The sequence below is a fragment of the Triticum dicoccoides genome, chromosome 3B (assembly GCF_002162155.2).
Source record: "Triticum dicoccoides isolate Atlit2015 ecotype Zavitan chromosome 3B, WEW_v2.0, whole genome shotgun sequence".
In the NCBI taxonomy this organism is placed as follows: domain Eukaryota; kingdom Viridiplantae; phylum Streptophyta; class Magnoliopsida; order Poales; family Poaceae; genus Triticum; species Triticum dicoccoides.
The window spans coordinates 470,039,191-470,055,154 of record NC_041385.1 but is presented as its reverse complement, the minus strand read 5'-3'; the positions used below and the strand labels follow the sequence as shown (position 1 = coordinate 470,055,154).

The 15,964-nt window shown below is 41.5% G+C and overlaps 1 protein-coding gene across 6 annotated transcripts; it reads left to right on the top strand.

The window, feature by feature from the left end:
* Nucleotides 1-8,050: 8,050 nt before the first annotated feature.
* Nucleotides 8,051-14,277, top strand: LOC119276578 (single myb histone 4-like). Of its 6 annotated transcripts, none has more exons than XM_037557682.1 (6): nt 8,051-8,338; nt 10,576-10,778; nt 11,283-11,367; nt 12,478-12,561; nt 13,524-13,821; nt 13,913-14,277. In XM_037557682.1, exons 1-6 carry the CDS (start codon nt 8,189-8,191, stop codon nt 13,963-13,965), a joined length of 873 nt encoding a protein of 290 aa, XP_037413579.1. In that variant the 5' UTR covers nt 8,051-8,188; the 3' UTR covers nt 13,966-14,277. The 6 variants fall into 6 exon arrangements, with proteins under 6 accessions (XP_037413579.1, XP_037413580.1, XP_037413582.1 ...); XM_037557683.1 differs by having other exon boundaries at nt 10,576-10,781; nt 11,289-11,367; XM_037557681.1 differs by having other exon boundaries at nt 8,052-8,338; nt 10,576-10,781.
* The last annotated feature ends 1,687 nt before the right edge of the window (nt 14,278-15,964 follow it).

The window sequence follows — 15,964 nt, the reverse complement described above, 5'->3', positions numbered from 1 at the left end:
TCTACCTGACCACTAGATTGTGGATGGTATGGAGATGCAATTCTATGATTAATATCATACTTAGCAAGCATTTTATGAGAAGCACCATGAATAAAATGTGAACCACCATTAATCATTAAGTATCTAGGAACTCCAAACCTCAGAAAAATAACTTCTTTAAGGATCTTAATAGAGGTGTTATGATCGACACAACTAGCTGGAATAGTTTCTAACCACTTAGTAACGTAATGAACAACGACTAAAATATGTGTATACCTATTAGAGGAAGGAAAAGGTCCCATATAATCAAAGCCCCAAACATCAAATGGTTCAATAACAAGTGAATAGTTCATAGGCATTTCTTAACGTCTACTAATATTACCAATTATTTGACATTCATTGCAAGACAAGACAAACTTACGGGCATCCTTGAAGAGAGTAGTCCAATAAAAACCGGATTACAATACCTTATGTGCAGTTCTATCTCCCGCGTGATGTCCTCCATATGCCTCGGAGTGACACTTGCGTAGGATCTGTTCCTGTTCATGCTCAGGTACACAACGTCTAATAACACCATCTACTCCTTCTTTATAAAGTTGTGGGTCATCCCAGAAGTAATGTCTTAAATCATAGAAAAACTTTTTCTTTTGCTGTTATATGAAACTAGGTGGTATAAATTTAGCAACAATGTAATTGGCATAATCAGCATACCATGGAGCAGTACGAGAAGCATTTATGACAACTAATTGTTCATCAGGAAAGCTATCATCAATAGGTAGTGGGTCATCAAGAACATTTTCTAACATAGACAAGTTATCTGCAACGGGGTTCTCAGCTCCCTTTCTATCAATAATATGCAAATCAAATTCTTGTAGCAAGAGAACCCATCTAATAAGTGTAGGTTTAGCATCTTTCTTTTCCATAAGTTATTTAATAGCAGCATGATCAGTGTGAACAGTTACTTTTGAATCAACAATATAAGGTCTGAACTTATCACAAGAAAATACAACTGCTAAAAATTCTTTTTTAGAAGTAGCATGATTTCTTGGGGCACTGTCTAGAGTTTTACTAGCATATTGGATAAAGTTTAATTTCTTATCAACTCTTTGTCCTGGAAAAACACCTACATCATAATCACTAGCATCACGCATAATTTCAATGGGTAAATTCCAATCAGGTGGCTGAACAATAGGTGCAGAAATCAAGGCTTTCTTAAGTATTTCAAATGCTTCTACACAATCATCATCAAAGAAAAAAGGAACATCTTTTTGTAAGAGATTAGTCAGAGGCCTAGAAATTTTTGAGAAGTCTTTAATGAACCTCCTATAAAAACCGACATGACCAAGGAAACTTCTTATACCTTTGATGTTCTTGGGACACGGCATCATTTCAATAGCATCAACTTTAGCTTTATCAACTTAATTACCTCTTTCAGAAATCTTATACCCCAAGACAATACCTTCATTAACCATAAAGTGGCACTTCTCCCAATTCAAGACAAGATTAGTTTCTTCACATCTCTGCAAGACTCGATCAAGGTTGCTTAAGCAATCATCAAAAGAAGTTCCATACACGGAAAAATCATCCATGAAAATCTCAACAATCTTTTCACGAAAGTCAGAGAATATAATAGTCATACATCTTTGAAAGGTAGCAGGTGCATTACATAAACCAAAAGGCATACGTCTATAAGCAAAGGTACTGAAAGGGCAAGTAAAAGTGGTCTTATCCTGATCCTCTTTTGACACAGGTATTTGAGAGAAACCATAATAACCATCTAGAAAGCAAAAATGTGTATGTTTGGTTAATCTTTCTAGCATTTAATCAATAAAAGATAGAGGGTAATGATCTTTTCTAGTAGCTTTATTTAATTTGGGAAATCAATTACCATTTCATAACCTGTAACAATTCTTTGTGGGATCAATTCATCCTTGCCATTAGGAACAACATTAATACCTCCCTTCTTAGGGACACAATGGACAAGACTTACCCACTGACTATCAGCAACAAGATAAATTATACCTGCCTCTAGAAGCTTTAGTATTTCATTTCGTACCAGTTCTTTCATCTTAGGATTTAACCTTCGTTGGTGATCAACAACTGGTTTAGCGTCTTTCTCCAATTTTAGTTTGTGCTGGCATAGAGTGGGATTAATGCCCTTAAGATCATCAAGAGTATATCCGATAGCAGCACGGTGCTTCTTCAGAGTTTTCAATAATTTTTCTTCTTCCTGCTTTGAAAGGTTAGCACTAATAATAACAGGATATATCTTCTTTTCATCAAGATAAGCATATTTAAGAGTATCAGGTAAAGGTTTAAGCTCAAACACGGAATCACCCTTGGGTGGAGGAGGATCCCCTAGGATTTCAACAGGCAAGTTGTGTTTCAATATAGGTCCCTATTTAAAGAATACTTCATGTATTTCCCTTCTTTCATTCATAAACATATCAGTTTCATGGTCTAGAAAATATTGTTCTAAAGGAACATTAGGAGGCACGACAATAGAAGCAAGACCAATGATTTCATCTTTACTAGGCAATTATTTATCATGGGGTTGTCTACGGAATTTAGCAAAATTAAAATCATGAGACATATCCCTAAACCAGAAGTAACAATATCCTTTTTGCAGTATATCTTAGCATTAACAGTATTCAAGAAGGATCTACCAAATATAATGGGACAAAAGTAATCTTGTGGGGAACCAAGAACAAGAAAATCAGTAGGATATTTATTTTTCCCACACAAGACTTCAACATCTCTAACAATCCCAATTGGTGAAATAGTATCTCTATTGGCAAGCTTAATTGTAACATCAATATCTTCTATCTCAGCAAGTGCAATATCATGCAGAATTTCTTTGTATAAGGAATGAGGTATTGCACTCACACTAGCACCCATATCACATAAGCCATGATAACAATGATCTCCTATTTTAACAGGAACAACATGCATGCCAACAACACGTCTATGTTTATTTTTAGTATCGGGTCTAGCAATTCTAGCAACTTCATCACAGAAGTAAATAACATGCCCATCAATATTATCGATCAAGAGATCCTTAACCATAGCAATGCTAGGTTCAACTTTAATTTGCTCAGGGGGTGTAGGTGTTCTAGCATTACTCTTATGAACCACAGTTGAAGCTTTAGAATGATCCTTTATTCTAACAGGGAAAGGTGGTTTCTCAATATAAGCGGTAGGAACAATAGGATCAACATTATAAGTGATAGTCTTTTTTTCAACTTTAATAGGTTCTACTACTTTTACTTCAATGGGAGGATGATATTTAAACCACTTCTCCTTAAGGAGATCAACATGAGTAGCAAATGATTCACAGAAATAAGCTACTATCTCAGAGTCAAGTCCATATTTAGTGCTAAATTCACGAAAAACATCGATATCCATAAAAGATTTAACACAATAAAACTTAGGTGTTATACCTGACTCCTTACCTTCGTCAAGTTCCCAATCTTCGGAGTTGCGTTTAATTACTTCCAATAAATCCCATATGAATTCAATAGTCTTTATCATAAAAGAACCAATATAAGAAGTATCGAGCATGGAGCGATTATTGAGAGAAAGTCGAGCATAAATTTTTTGAATAATAATTTCTCTTGAGAGCTCATGATTGGGGCATGAATATAACATTGACTTAAGACTCCCCTAAGCTTGAGCGATACTTTCTCCTTCGCGAGGCCAAAAATTATATATACAATTACAATCACGATGAACCAGATGCATATGATAAAACTTATGATGAAATTCCAATTTCAATCGGTTGTAGTTCCATGATCCAATATCATCACATAGCCTAAACCATGTCAATGCCTTTCCCTTCAAAGATAAAGGGAAGACCTTCTTGATAACATCCTTGGGCATACCTGCAAGCTTAAATAATCCACAAATTTCATTCACATAGATTAGGTGCATATCGGGATGTAATGTTTCGTCTCCTGTAAAAGGATTAGCTAGCAGTTTCTCTATCATACCTGAAGGAATTTCAAAGTAAACATTTTTAGTAGGTTCAGTAGGTTGAGGAGCAACTCTTTTCTCTACCGGTCGGGGTGAAGATACTCTGAACAAGCCCCTCAAAGGATTATTTTCCATAGTAACAAGTGATAGTAAATTTCAGCACACTATATAAATTTTTCCTTACCAAATTCCACCTACCAAAGGCGCTTCACTCCCCGGCAACGGCGCCAGAAAAGAGTCTTGATGACCCACTAGTATAGGGGATACATAGTAGTCCTTTCGATAAGTAAGAGTGTCGAACCCAACGAGGAGCAGAAGGAAATGACAAGCGGTTTTCAGTAAGGTGTAGCAAGCATTGAAATTATCGATAACAGATAGTTTTGTGATAAGGTAATTCGTAACGGGTAACAAGTAACAAAAGTAAATAAGGTGTAGCAAGGTGGCCCAATCCTTTTTGTAAGAAAGGACAAGCCTGGACAAACTCTTATATAAAGGAAAGCGCTCCCGAGGACACATGGGAATTATCGTCAAGCTAGTTTTCATCATGCTCATATGATTCACGTTCAGTACTTTGATAGTTTGATATGTGGGTAGACCGGTTCTTGGGTACTACCCTTCCTTGGACAAGCATCCCACTTATGATTAACCCCTCTCGCAAGCATCCGCGACTACAAAAGAAGAATTAATGTAAACCTAACCATAGCATGAAACATATGGATCCAAATCAGCCCCTTACAAAGCAACGCATAAACTAGGGTTTAAGCTTCTGTCACTCTAGCAACCCATCATCTACTTATTACTTTCCAATGCCTTCCCCTAGGCCCAAATAATGGTGAAGTGTCATGTAGTCGACGTTCACATAACACCACTAGAGGAAAGACAACATACATCTCATCAAAATTCGAACGAATATCAAATTCACATGACTACTTATAACAAGACTTCTCCCATGTCCTCATGAACAAATGTAACTACTCACAAATCATACTCATGTTCATAATCAGAGGGATACTAATATGCATAAAGGATCTGAACATATGGTACTACTATGAGGTTTTGAAACAAAGATCGGATACAAGAGATGAACTAGGGTTTGAGAGGAGATGGTACTGGTGAAGATGTTGATGGAGATTGACCCCCTCTCGATGAGAGGATCAATGGTGATGATGATGGCGACCGTTTCCCCCTCCCGGAGGGATGTTTCCCCGACAGAACAGCTCTGCCAGAGCCCTAGATTGGTTCCGCCAAGGTTCCGCCTCGAGATGGCGGCGCTTCATCCCGAAAACTTCCTTATGATTTTTTCCAGGGCAAAAGACACCTTATACTAGAAGATGGGCATCGGGGGGCTTCCAGGTGGCCCATGAGGCAGGGAGGCGCAGGGGTAGGGCGCGCCCCCACCCTTGTGGACGGTGGGTGGCCCTCCTCTAGTGCTTTCTTCGCCCAATATTTTTAATATATTTCAAAACTGATTTTCTTGGAGTTTCAGGACTTTTTGAGTTGTGCAGAATAGGTGTCTAATATTTGCTCCTTTTCCAGCCCAGGATTCCAGCTGCCGGCATTCACCCTCTTCATATAAACCTTGTAAAATAAGAGAGAAAAGACATAAGTATTATTGTGTAGTAACAACCCATAATGCAATAAATATTGATATAAAAGCATGATGCAAAATGGACATATCACTGCTCCTATGGCCTGTACAAAGCTACCATCGTTATTCAGCTTTGTCCAGCCAGCTGGGGGAGGTATCCAATGGAGCAGTTGTGCCTTCCTCTTACTGGCATAGTCAGCCGGGCCTCCCTCTTGCACCACCATTTTCCTTTCTCCAAATCTGCATCACCATTGATTTGTTTTTGTCCATGGACTTTGGTTGATCTAGGCTATGGAGTGGTATTTTTCGAAGAGAACTCACTCACCAGATCCAGATAATGATATAAGTACATCAAGATCAGCCATTAGACATAATCTTTAATTTTCCAGAGTCGTATAGCCACTTCACGTGGTACGCTCGCGGGTGCCGTCACATGGACAAACCGTACGCAAAGTGCATCGAATGTCACTATAGCTTCTACCGAAGCCTACTTACTCATACAAAAATTAGCTTAGATGAGTTGCCTTATGTTCCGACTCATCAGAAGAGAATTTCATAGTACACAAAAAAATCCAAAGAAGAAAGATGAGATTAAGCGCAAATATTTAACAGGGGACCTTACAAGCCACCGTATAATTTTGCACTTCACATATTAGTATCAAGTTCTCCGAAAGAGTCATCGAGTGAACCCAATGACCAAATATTCTGGCTCCACCCCTGGTAGTTACCAAGGTATGTCTTCAACAACTTTTTTCCACATGTCAATGTTACCACGGTGTTGTACGAAACTTATCAGGTCAAGACGTGTATATTATCATGCTATTTATACAGAAGTTATCGAGGTTATATTTTCAACAATTTTCCCCTGGGTCAAAGTTACCACGGTGTTTTTGCGCAAGTTATCATGTCTGTAGTGCATGTATTACCGTGCTATCTGTATAGAAGTTATATCGAGTTTGTTTTCCAAATAACTTTTTCCACTAGTGCTAAAAACAAGCTATGCTAGTGATCTAGTGACCAGCACCCACCGAAAAGACCCAAACCCCATATTCATATCCTTCCTCCCCACTGCACCACCACCCACCGCCGACACTCGTCTTCCTTGGACCTCGGCACCCACCGTCGTTGTTCCCACCCTTTCCCTCCCTCCCCTCATCACAAGACAATGAGAAGACGAGAGGGAGATCCAACGACCAGGTTAGCCGCCGACAACCATGGTAGCTCTCTTCCTCACACCAGATCCAACATGCTCCATCTCAACCACATCCATCCGTCGTTAACGGTTGGGCCTCACGGAGGTCGCCTCCATCCTCTCAAGCATAGGATAGGAAGCCCTATGTTTCTGCTCATCCGCGAGTGCTCTTCCCCCTAATGACTACTGCTGCTACCCATCATCAAGAGAGAAGAGAAGAGTAGAGAATATAATATGGAGGGAGATCGACCAGGTTGGGTGCCACGACAACAACCAACGACCACACCTCCTCTTCAACTTTCTCCGCGCCTTCATCTAAGACGCGATGGACAGAGGCCATGAGGTCGACAAAGGCGACTTCGATTTCATCTGTCACCACAGGGATGTCTCGCCCTATCTTCGAGGGAGGGGGGCACTTGGAGGTGGGTGGTGGACGCGGTGATGCTGGGCGCGACGGTCCCCGAGGCAGTGGCCTTGCGTGCGTGGAAGTGAGGAAGAAGTTGCGCGCTGGGGGATTTAATCGGGGATCTAAATCGGACAGCGACGAAACCGTTCGTAGTTTTGCAAAAATGCAAAACATTGGGTGTTCCAATTACAAATTTCGTTATCATAATTAATAAAAATCCTAAAGTGTGGATGGTGTGCTTTTTATGTGCCCCATGATGAATTCGGGTAAGTAGACCCGCAAAAAAGAATCGGGTAAGTAATAATATATCTTGCTTTTGGTCCGTACGAATCTCAAGGAGTCCATCGCTGGTCCGTGTTGCGGCGTCACCATGATTGGTTGCAGCAATCGTCCATCGCTGGTCGTAGCATCCAGTAGGCCTAATGCAACTTTTTATATTTGCCAGCTCCTAGCTATGGCATTCATGGTCACATGGGAGGAGGCGTCGGCGTTGGTAGCAAAGGTGTTAGATGATACAGCGGGTTTGAAGACGATGGAGAGACGGAAGCTGACGCGGCCGGAGAGAAAAACGAGTGGAGGAGGTTGCATGCGGGAAGAGATAAGGCTGAAGGAATAAACTAATCGCATGGGACCACAAGGCAGCGATGCGCTTTGGATGCGACCGACGGAATTTCTACCAGTCGACCGGGCATCAACATTTACCTTAATAAAAATCCTAAGCGTGGATGGTGTGCTTTTTATGTGCCCCATGATGAATTCAGGTAAGTAGACCCGCAAAAAGAATTCGGGTAAGTAATATATCTTGCTTTTGGTCGGTACGGATCTCAAGAAGAGGGTGAAGGGTGGAGATAGCCTTGGCCATGGTTGGTGATTTATGGAGTACTTATCCCTTTTGAGTTCTACACGTACTCGTACTACTCGGGGGAGCATTTCATCAGCAAATAAAGAGGGAAAAAAAACCTCGAAAAGGCCATCAGTTAGATTAGGGTTTCTGGTCGGCTAGTTCATACGGCGAGGAGCACGGGAAGGGAGGCGGAGCTCGGGAGAAGAGATGGGTGCGCCGAAGCAGAAGTGGACGTCGGAGGAGGAGGAGGCGCTGCGGCGCGGCGTGCTCAAGCATGGCGCTGGCAAGTGGCGCACCATCCAGAAGGACCCCGAGTTCAGCCCCGTCCTTTCCTCTCGCTCCAACATCGACCTCAAGGTACCATCCATCTCCTGAAGCACCGCGCCGCTTCCCATCTACTACCTCACACAAGCGTGCCTGCGGCCGCTCGTCGCCCTGGTAGATTCGGTATGGCCAAACGCTTGTTCCGCCAGGCGAGCCTCCCGTGGCGCTGCTCGTGATGTCGCCGCCTGACTTGTGTGCGTTGCTCTGTTAGCCCTTTGGCCATCGTAGGATGCCCGGACCGGGGATATGGTGGTAGATTTAGGGTCGGGTAGACGAGAATCTGATCCCGATACCTCAAGCTTGAGGGGACTTGGTGTAGCTTAGTTGCCGTGATGTGATTTTGCCCAATGGTATGTGGTGCTGCGTTGGGAGGGAGGGTGAATGCTTTATGATCTGGACTGTACAGTAAAAGGTAGTCTTTTTTCTCATTTCTGTGAACATTGAAATAGTTGAATTTTATGTTGTCACTGATCATGGGATGCTGCTGTGTCTACAGAAAGAATTGACTTCATGAAGCATATATCTCGCTGATGTAATTTTGTCATTTATGCTGCTCAGAGTGCAGAAAGGAAGTAAGGTAATGCCATTGGGTGTGCTTGTGTCATGGGGTTTTGGGGGTGTAGGAGGTTGGAATTAGTGGAAAAAAGAGAGGCATTTTCTTCTTTGCCAAAGGTGCTGGTAAAATAGTTGGATTTGGTTTGTGATGCTAGCTTGCCTGCTCATGGGACAATTGCTTATTTGCTTTGCAAAAGAACCAAAGAAGTGATTTTTATGCATCCCTTGCTTGATAGGCAATGCAATTAGCTAAGCACATAGGAGTTCTAGCGTAAGAGCTGTGCAGTTACGTGATGCCTGCAGAGATGATTCAGATTGAGTAAGTTTTGATGGACAGGATTCAGCCTCGAGTAAGGCGCCACATGGGGAAGGGAATAACTGAATAGGGCCCTCAAGAAGTTGCTTTTAGAACCACATTTAACCAGTAAACCACTTCACTAATAGGACAACTTCTCACAGTTGAATTATTTCCATGGTTTTAGTTCGGAGTTTGTTTTTCCTCTGTTAGGTACCCTTTAGAGTGTGTTTTAGAGTTGTACTCCTTTAGTTACAAAACAAATCTTACTGTAGGTCTTTAGCAAGTTGAATACAGATAAAAAATCAGAAACTATTACCACTGACAATTTTTTTAACAATTTCCTCCAATGTAATCGGCAATCCAGTCCCAACCAGTTTAATTGAAACCAGACCCCCCTCCCTTCCTCTTACCAGGTCTTCGATAAAAGCAACCCAGCCTCGTAATCTGCCATATTTATGGTTTTTCCAAACACTGGACCGACCACTAGGAATAGCTTGATGAAATGTTAGTACATGGGCAAGTTTGAAGACGGGTATAAATATTTTTTGTTTAAAATCTAAAACATCATCTATGTTGTAACAGTGGTGAAATATGTTTTTGTTTATGTTTGAATGATGATTGACGAATGGATTCTTAGCAATAGAAATAGTATTCTAAATTGTGCCCATCCTTATAGTCTATCTGTAGTTATATTGGTCTGGTCCTGTTTCCTTCACTGGAACAGAAAGTACCTGGCATGTCAATATACTAGGCAAGCTAAATCTTGAATTAAAGTACTGCACAAATTGTATACCATATTCATGGAAGCCATTGGAGTCCTAGATATAGACATAATCTACTGCTCAGATTGAGAAATTGTGTTGTATAATTTGATCTATGGAAATTTATGCAGTGGGTAAAGTACATGACCTTACTCCTAGATAACTGTCCTGTTCTCCAGATACATTGTACGAATAAGCCAATAGATAGACTTAGAAAGCACGAGGAATTATATTTTGCTGTTCCAGTGGTCCAATTGTTTCTTCAAGTAATATTCATGAGGTGCTGCAAATTGTTACACACCTGGCAACTTTGTTTTTTTCTGAAGCAACATTTATGTCTTTTTCCTTTCATAAGGGCAGAATGGGGAGAAAAGTACATCAGCTTCCTTTATGAAATGGGTTGATAACGTCATGGCATGAAATGTGGTGTGTACCTTTTGGTGGTATACTGAGAGGAAACTTATTTATTGCAATCTTCTCCCATGCATACAGTCCAAGGCAGTAATACTTTTAAAACTTTAGATTGTTTGTTATGATAGTTCTGCCATTTGAGGAGCATGAGGATAGTATGTAAGTTCAGTTGTACCTTACAGATTTTACCATGTTTAATGACACTGCTCTAGCTTACCTGATTGAAATTAATCTGCCACTTTCAGGACAAATGGAGGAATTTGAGTTTTAGTGCAAGTGGACTAGGTTCAAGGGATAAACAAAGGGTTCCAAGGCCGAAAGCACCTTCGTCCTCCCCATCACCTAGCCCGCAGCTTCTGCTTCTCCCAGCAACGAATAATGTTGCTGAGGCTTCTCCACCAGAAGATTGTGAAAAGAGCCCACAGGATGACAAGACTCCAAGTCCAAAGTTGTCTTACTTAAGCCATATGCCTTTAAACTTTGGTTACAAAACATATACTTTTAAGCGTCTGCTTATCCTGGAAGACAAGCATAGTACTATAAATTCTATACTTCTATTCAAGAGTTAGTGCATGATCACGTGATACATCTAGGATGTTTCTACTCATCGCATGTTAGATAAATCTACTTGTATATTCCTTTCTATTAGAGGAATATGATTCTGTCTAATGATCACAAGATGAATTTTCAAAGGAAGCAGTAGGAATGACCAACATAAGGATATGCCAGCTAAAAGTATGATATTGGTAAGATAAATACAAACAAGTAGACATAGTAAGAATGTAGTTAAATAACAAAAATGTGACAGACTCAGTTCAACAAGATAAAAGTCTTGTCAGCATTATTAAGCATTCTTATTGTTTTTCGCATTGAGAAATATAACTGCATCATTTCTCCCTGACACAAGTATTTTACTTTGCGATCTGATTACGTCTACCTATTTGCATACTAGGTACAGTTCCATGATCCTGGAAGCTCTCGGCGAACTGAAAGAGCCAAATGGTTCAGAAGTTACTACAATTTGCAATTTCATAGAGGTTGAGCATCTTTTTGATTTCATTCTGTTGTACTGTTTTTTTGGTCTCATTTTTTGAGTTCATTAAAGTTTTGCTCAGATATACAGCTAACATCATACAAGTGAAAATTATAAGCATTTTCCATTGCTTGTTGCTTGCAGGAGAAAAGTAATTTGGCTTTAAAGTATTCTGAAAATATTGGTGGTAATGAGAGCTAGTGAAGTATGGGGCTGTTTGGTTCCTAGCCACACCTTTCCACACTTTGCCACACCTCACCTTTAGGCAAGTTTGACCAAGTTAGGTAGGTGTTTGGTTCTAGCCACACCTCAGGCAATAATTTATTTATAAGCAGTGAACCCCACATGTCATAGAAACAAAAAGTCTGGCAAGATTCCCTTAGGCAAGCCAAGTGTGGCTAACAATTTGAGCAACTCAAGTAAGGCAAGCATGGCAAGTGTGGAAAAAAAAAGTGGCAATATATGGCAAAGATAGTCACAATCCAAACAGCCCCTATGTTAGGTGAACAGATTAGGGCTCCTTTGATTCGAAGGAATTTTATAGGATTTCTGGAGGATTGAAACTCTTAGGATTTTTTCTATGTTGGTCCTTTGATTCATAGGATTGGATCCTTAGGAATTTTTCCTATGGAATCTTTTGTACTACATTTCATAGGATATCTAACATCCACTCCAACCTCTTTTTACAATTCCTTTGTTTTTCCTGTGGCATCAAACACTCATTGTTAATCTTATAGGATTCAAGTGGGCATGCCACTCCAACCCTATACTTTTTCTATTCCTATATTTTCAAAATCCTACGAATCAAAGAGGCCCATCTAGCCCTTTTTCACATAGATATTGCTATAACCTGATCTTTGACATGGTGAAAAATATGTGAGCCCATGTCTCATGACCTGTTTTATTTATGAATTATGCATGATATATTATCTATTGTTAAGCGTCCTTTACATCAAGGATGCTCCGAAGATTGCCTTGACTGCTACAGGAATATTTTGTTTTTGTGGTTTGCATGTGTCCTGGTTTGTTCTTAGCAGTACTTATGTTTCATAATTATGTTGCATTGCTAGAATGATGGTAGGTTGCTGATGTTATCTTTGTGCCATACATGCAGCAAAGGCATGAGGTGCAACCAAATTTTAGAAGGTTGCTTTGTGCGAAATTACGAAGGCTTATAGGCGTGAACAAAGTTGAGAAGGTGACAATATTTTCATTATTACGAAAACGAGACTACCAGAATTATGAAAGCTTATGAGTGCTGAAGTAGTTCTTCTGTTAGCTTGTTGGGGGTCTGAAGAAATGGAAGGGAACTTGCCTCGACTAACCACTGTCAGGGCTCTCTTCCCTGCCTTGGTAGAGAGGCTCCTAGGCTTAGTTGAACTTCTAATTCTTCATTGCTTAATTGCAAACTGGGTTCATGGTGTCTCTTTTATAGGGAAGACTGACCTGCCCTCCTAAGAATATAACTCACCTTCCTAACTCATTTCTTTCTCTTCCTAACTAACTACCTGGTCGACTACTGCTGGTGCGACTGTTATGTGTCTCATGCTTGTTTGAATCCACTCCATAGGCCACAACATCTCCAATTTTCCTTTTCATTTTTTTGCATATCTTGCTTACTATTCTCCCTTCTAACTACGGCAGGACTCTTACCAAATCCACACGATTCTTAATTCTCCGCATGGATTATGCTGGGATCCCACATTCCTTACCAAACCCAAATCAGAATATTCATATCTGCTGGGTAGAGTATTGGTGGGAATACAGGGGGTATAGGAAGTCTCGTTGTGCCAACTTTGCAGCAGATGTTGTGATTTGCACCTCTTCCAATTTAAGCATTGACGATATGTGGAATTCAGATTCTTTAGTTTGGCTGTCAAAATTGGCACGCTGACAAGTTATCTTATGTGGAGCTCGACATGAGGTTCAAGTTTGTATTGCAATTTTAATTTCCTAAAGAGAATTTTAATTCAAAATTGAGAATGATATATTTTTGTAGGAATACTTTGGTGACTGGATCCAAACTATACGTTTAGTTTACCAGACATGCAATATCCTGGACTCCCCAACTTTTGAGCTTGTTTGTACGTTTTGAATTGAAGATGTGAAAAGATCTTTAGATGTAACTAACGATAATCTTTTCTTTCTTAATGTGAACAGATTGATAAGTCCTATAAGCTGACGGATTCATATGCAAAAAGGGCTCTGGCTCCAATGAAAGATCCATCTCTAAAGAAGAAGGATTCAGCCAAGTCATCCAAGGCAGCAAAGGGTCAAGGCCTGTTTACCGCTGCGAGCCCTGCACTGGGCGCGGCTGAAGCTGCAGCGACGAAAGTAGCCGATGCGGAGGCCAAATCGCACCTCGCAAACGAGCACATGATGGAGGTTGAAAGGATCGGCAAGATGGCCGAGGAGACCGAGTCTCTCCTCGAGCTCGCCTCAGAGCTCTACGAGCGATGTATGCCATACTCATCCTCCAGCAATTTTTAACCCTTTCACCTTGCCATAGTATCTTTCCCATCATCATATAACCCCCGGTGACGTTTCAGGTTCAAGAGGAGAGGTGCTCACAATACTGCAAGTGGCGCACAGGGAGTTTTGATGGTGTTGTCGACCCCCGTCAGCTGCGCGCCGACATCTGCTCTCTTGTACATGGATGGATGGAAGCGTTGGCCCAGCCTGTTGTCTTCTTGCCCGCGTGTTGTCTCTGTGTTGTATCATAACTCGAATCAATTCGTTGGTTGTACCTGAGAGGCCATTCCTTTCATTGCCTAGGAATGATTTTAAGTTGGTGCATTTTGGATGCTGTCCTGTGTTGAAATCAGGGAATAATGTGTATCTCGCCCTGCTGCCTTTTCCTGTATGTACTCTAATGAAAGTTTGGTCATATGCACCCTCCTTGGCAAAATCAAAATCTTAGGCGCCTTGATGGTGTTGTCGACTTGATGAACTCACCGATCGAGTGGGCGCTTTTGCATGAGGTTCAGCTTGATGAACTCACCGAGGATGACATTGTATGAAAGCATACGGCTAGTGGGACCTACACAATGTCCGCTTCGGGAGTATTACTGGCAGTCATGTTTCTGTCCCGAGGACAAGCAACTTGTCTCCTGGGTGAACAGAAGATTCGAAAAATAGAAATTAAATTTAAAAATTCTGTTTTTTTGGGTAAAATTTAAGGAATGTTTGTAGTGTATGCACAAATTCATCACCAAATCACATTGGTAGAAGGCGTGGTAAAAAAAATCAATGCTCTGAAAATGTCACTTTCAAATGCATTTTGGAGCTCTATTTTTTTTTTGCCATGACTTTCACCAATGTGATTTCGTGATGAAATTTTGTATGCACAGCGAACATTTCTTAAAATATGTCAAAAAAATTCAGAATGTTTTGAATTCTTTTTCTATTTTTTTTATTTTACTGTTCACACCAGGAGCATTTGACCTGGGGTGCAGAATGGTATTTTCGCTTGTTTGCTTCGTCCTTTGTAAATTTTGTTATCAGTGCCTCTGTTTCGCAATTCTTGTCGTAGTTTTAGTTTAAAATAGAACGGAGGAAGTATTTTTTTGCCGAAGTGAGGGCTGCTTTTGGTGGATGCTTAACGTACAGCCTGTGATCTGAAATCATGTGACGCTGCTTTTTTTTTGACAAACATGTGACGCTGCTCTTTTTTTTTGACAAACATGTGACGCTGCCTTCTTTGTATTACATGGCCCGATGGTTGGCCTTTGTCGAAAGAAGGCACCTAAAAGCAGATTCGCCCATGGTTTTGTCCTCTGCGATGCACTATGCTCCGTCGGTCCAACTTATGAACACTCATCTTTCCAAGTTTTTTCCCCTAAGGCCCCGCTTGGAATGTCTGTGAAATTTTACAACTGTAAACAATTACCCCCGGATATTACTGTACGCCAGTAAAATACAAACGGATATATTACCCCTGTAATTCGCTGCCGCCGGCTCAGTCAGAGAATGAGGGCAGCCCTGCACGTCCAAGACCGATGCTGCACAATCCGCACTGGCACATCGGCTGGGGAAAAGCCCCGCGTAATGGTCGCCGGAATCCAGTTCGGCAGCCTCTGGACGACGAAGTCGCCAAATCTGCTGTCGTCCGCCACACACTAGACATGAGGCAAATCCGGCGGCCATGACATGGTGGCCGTCTGAGATCCGCCGCTTGAGATGCGTCAAGGCGATGGTCGCATGATGCGAGTCGCTTCAACCATGACTGACCATGGCGGCCGTTTCGCACAACTGGAGCAGCTCTCTTCCTGGCCAGGACCTCGGGCCGCCTGCTCGTCGTCGTCTGAACCCGTCGGCCGACACGAACTCCTCCGTGCGGCGGTGCCCAAACAGGGAACCTGCTAGGCAGCTCCTCGCCGGGCCGGCGGTCCTCGGCCCGTCCCCTGTTGCTCCGGCCTTCCGACGTAAAGCAGCTGTCAATCGAGAAGAGAGAGATACGGAGCAGAAACGACGGACCGAGGTGTGTTTCAGAAACCGGCGAAATACCGTTGTAACTTGGAAATAGGGTGTAAAGTTTACAGCCCAGAAACGACGATCCAAGTACCTAACAGAAGACCACCCCGTTTTTTTATACGGAGGTA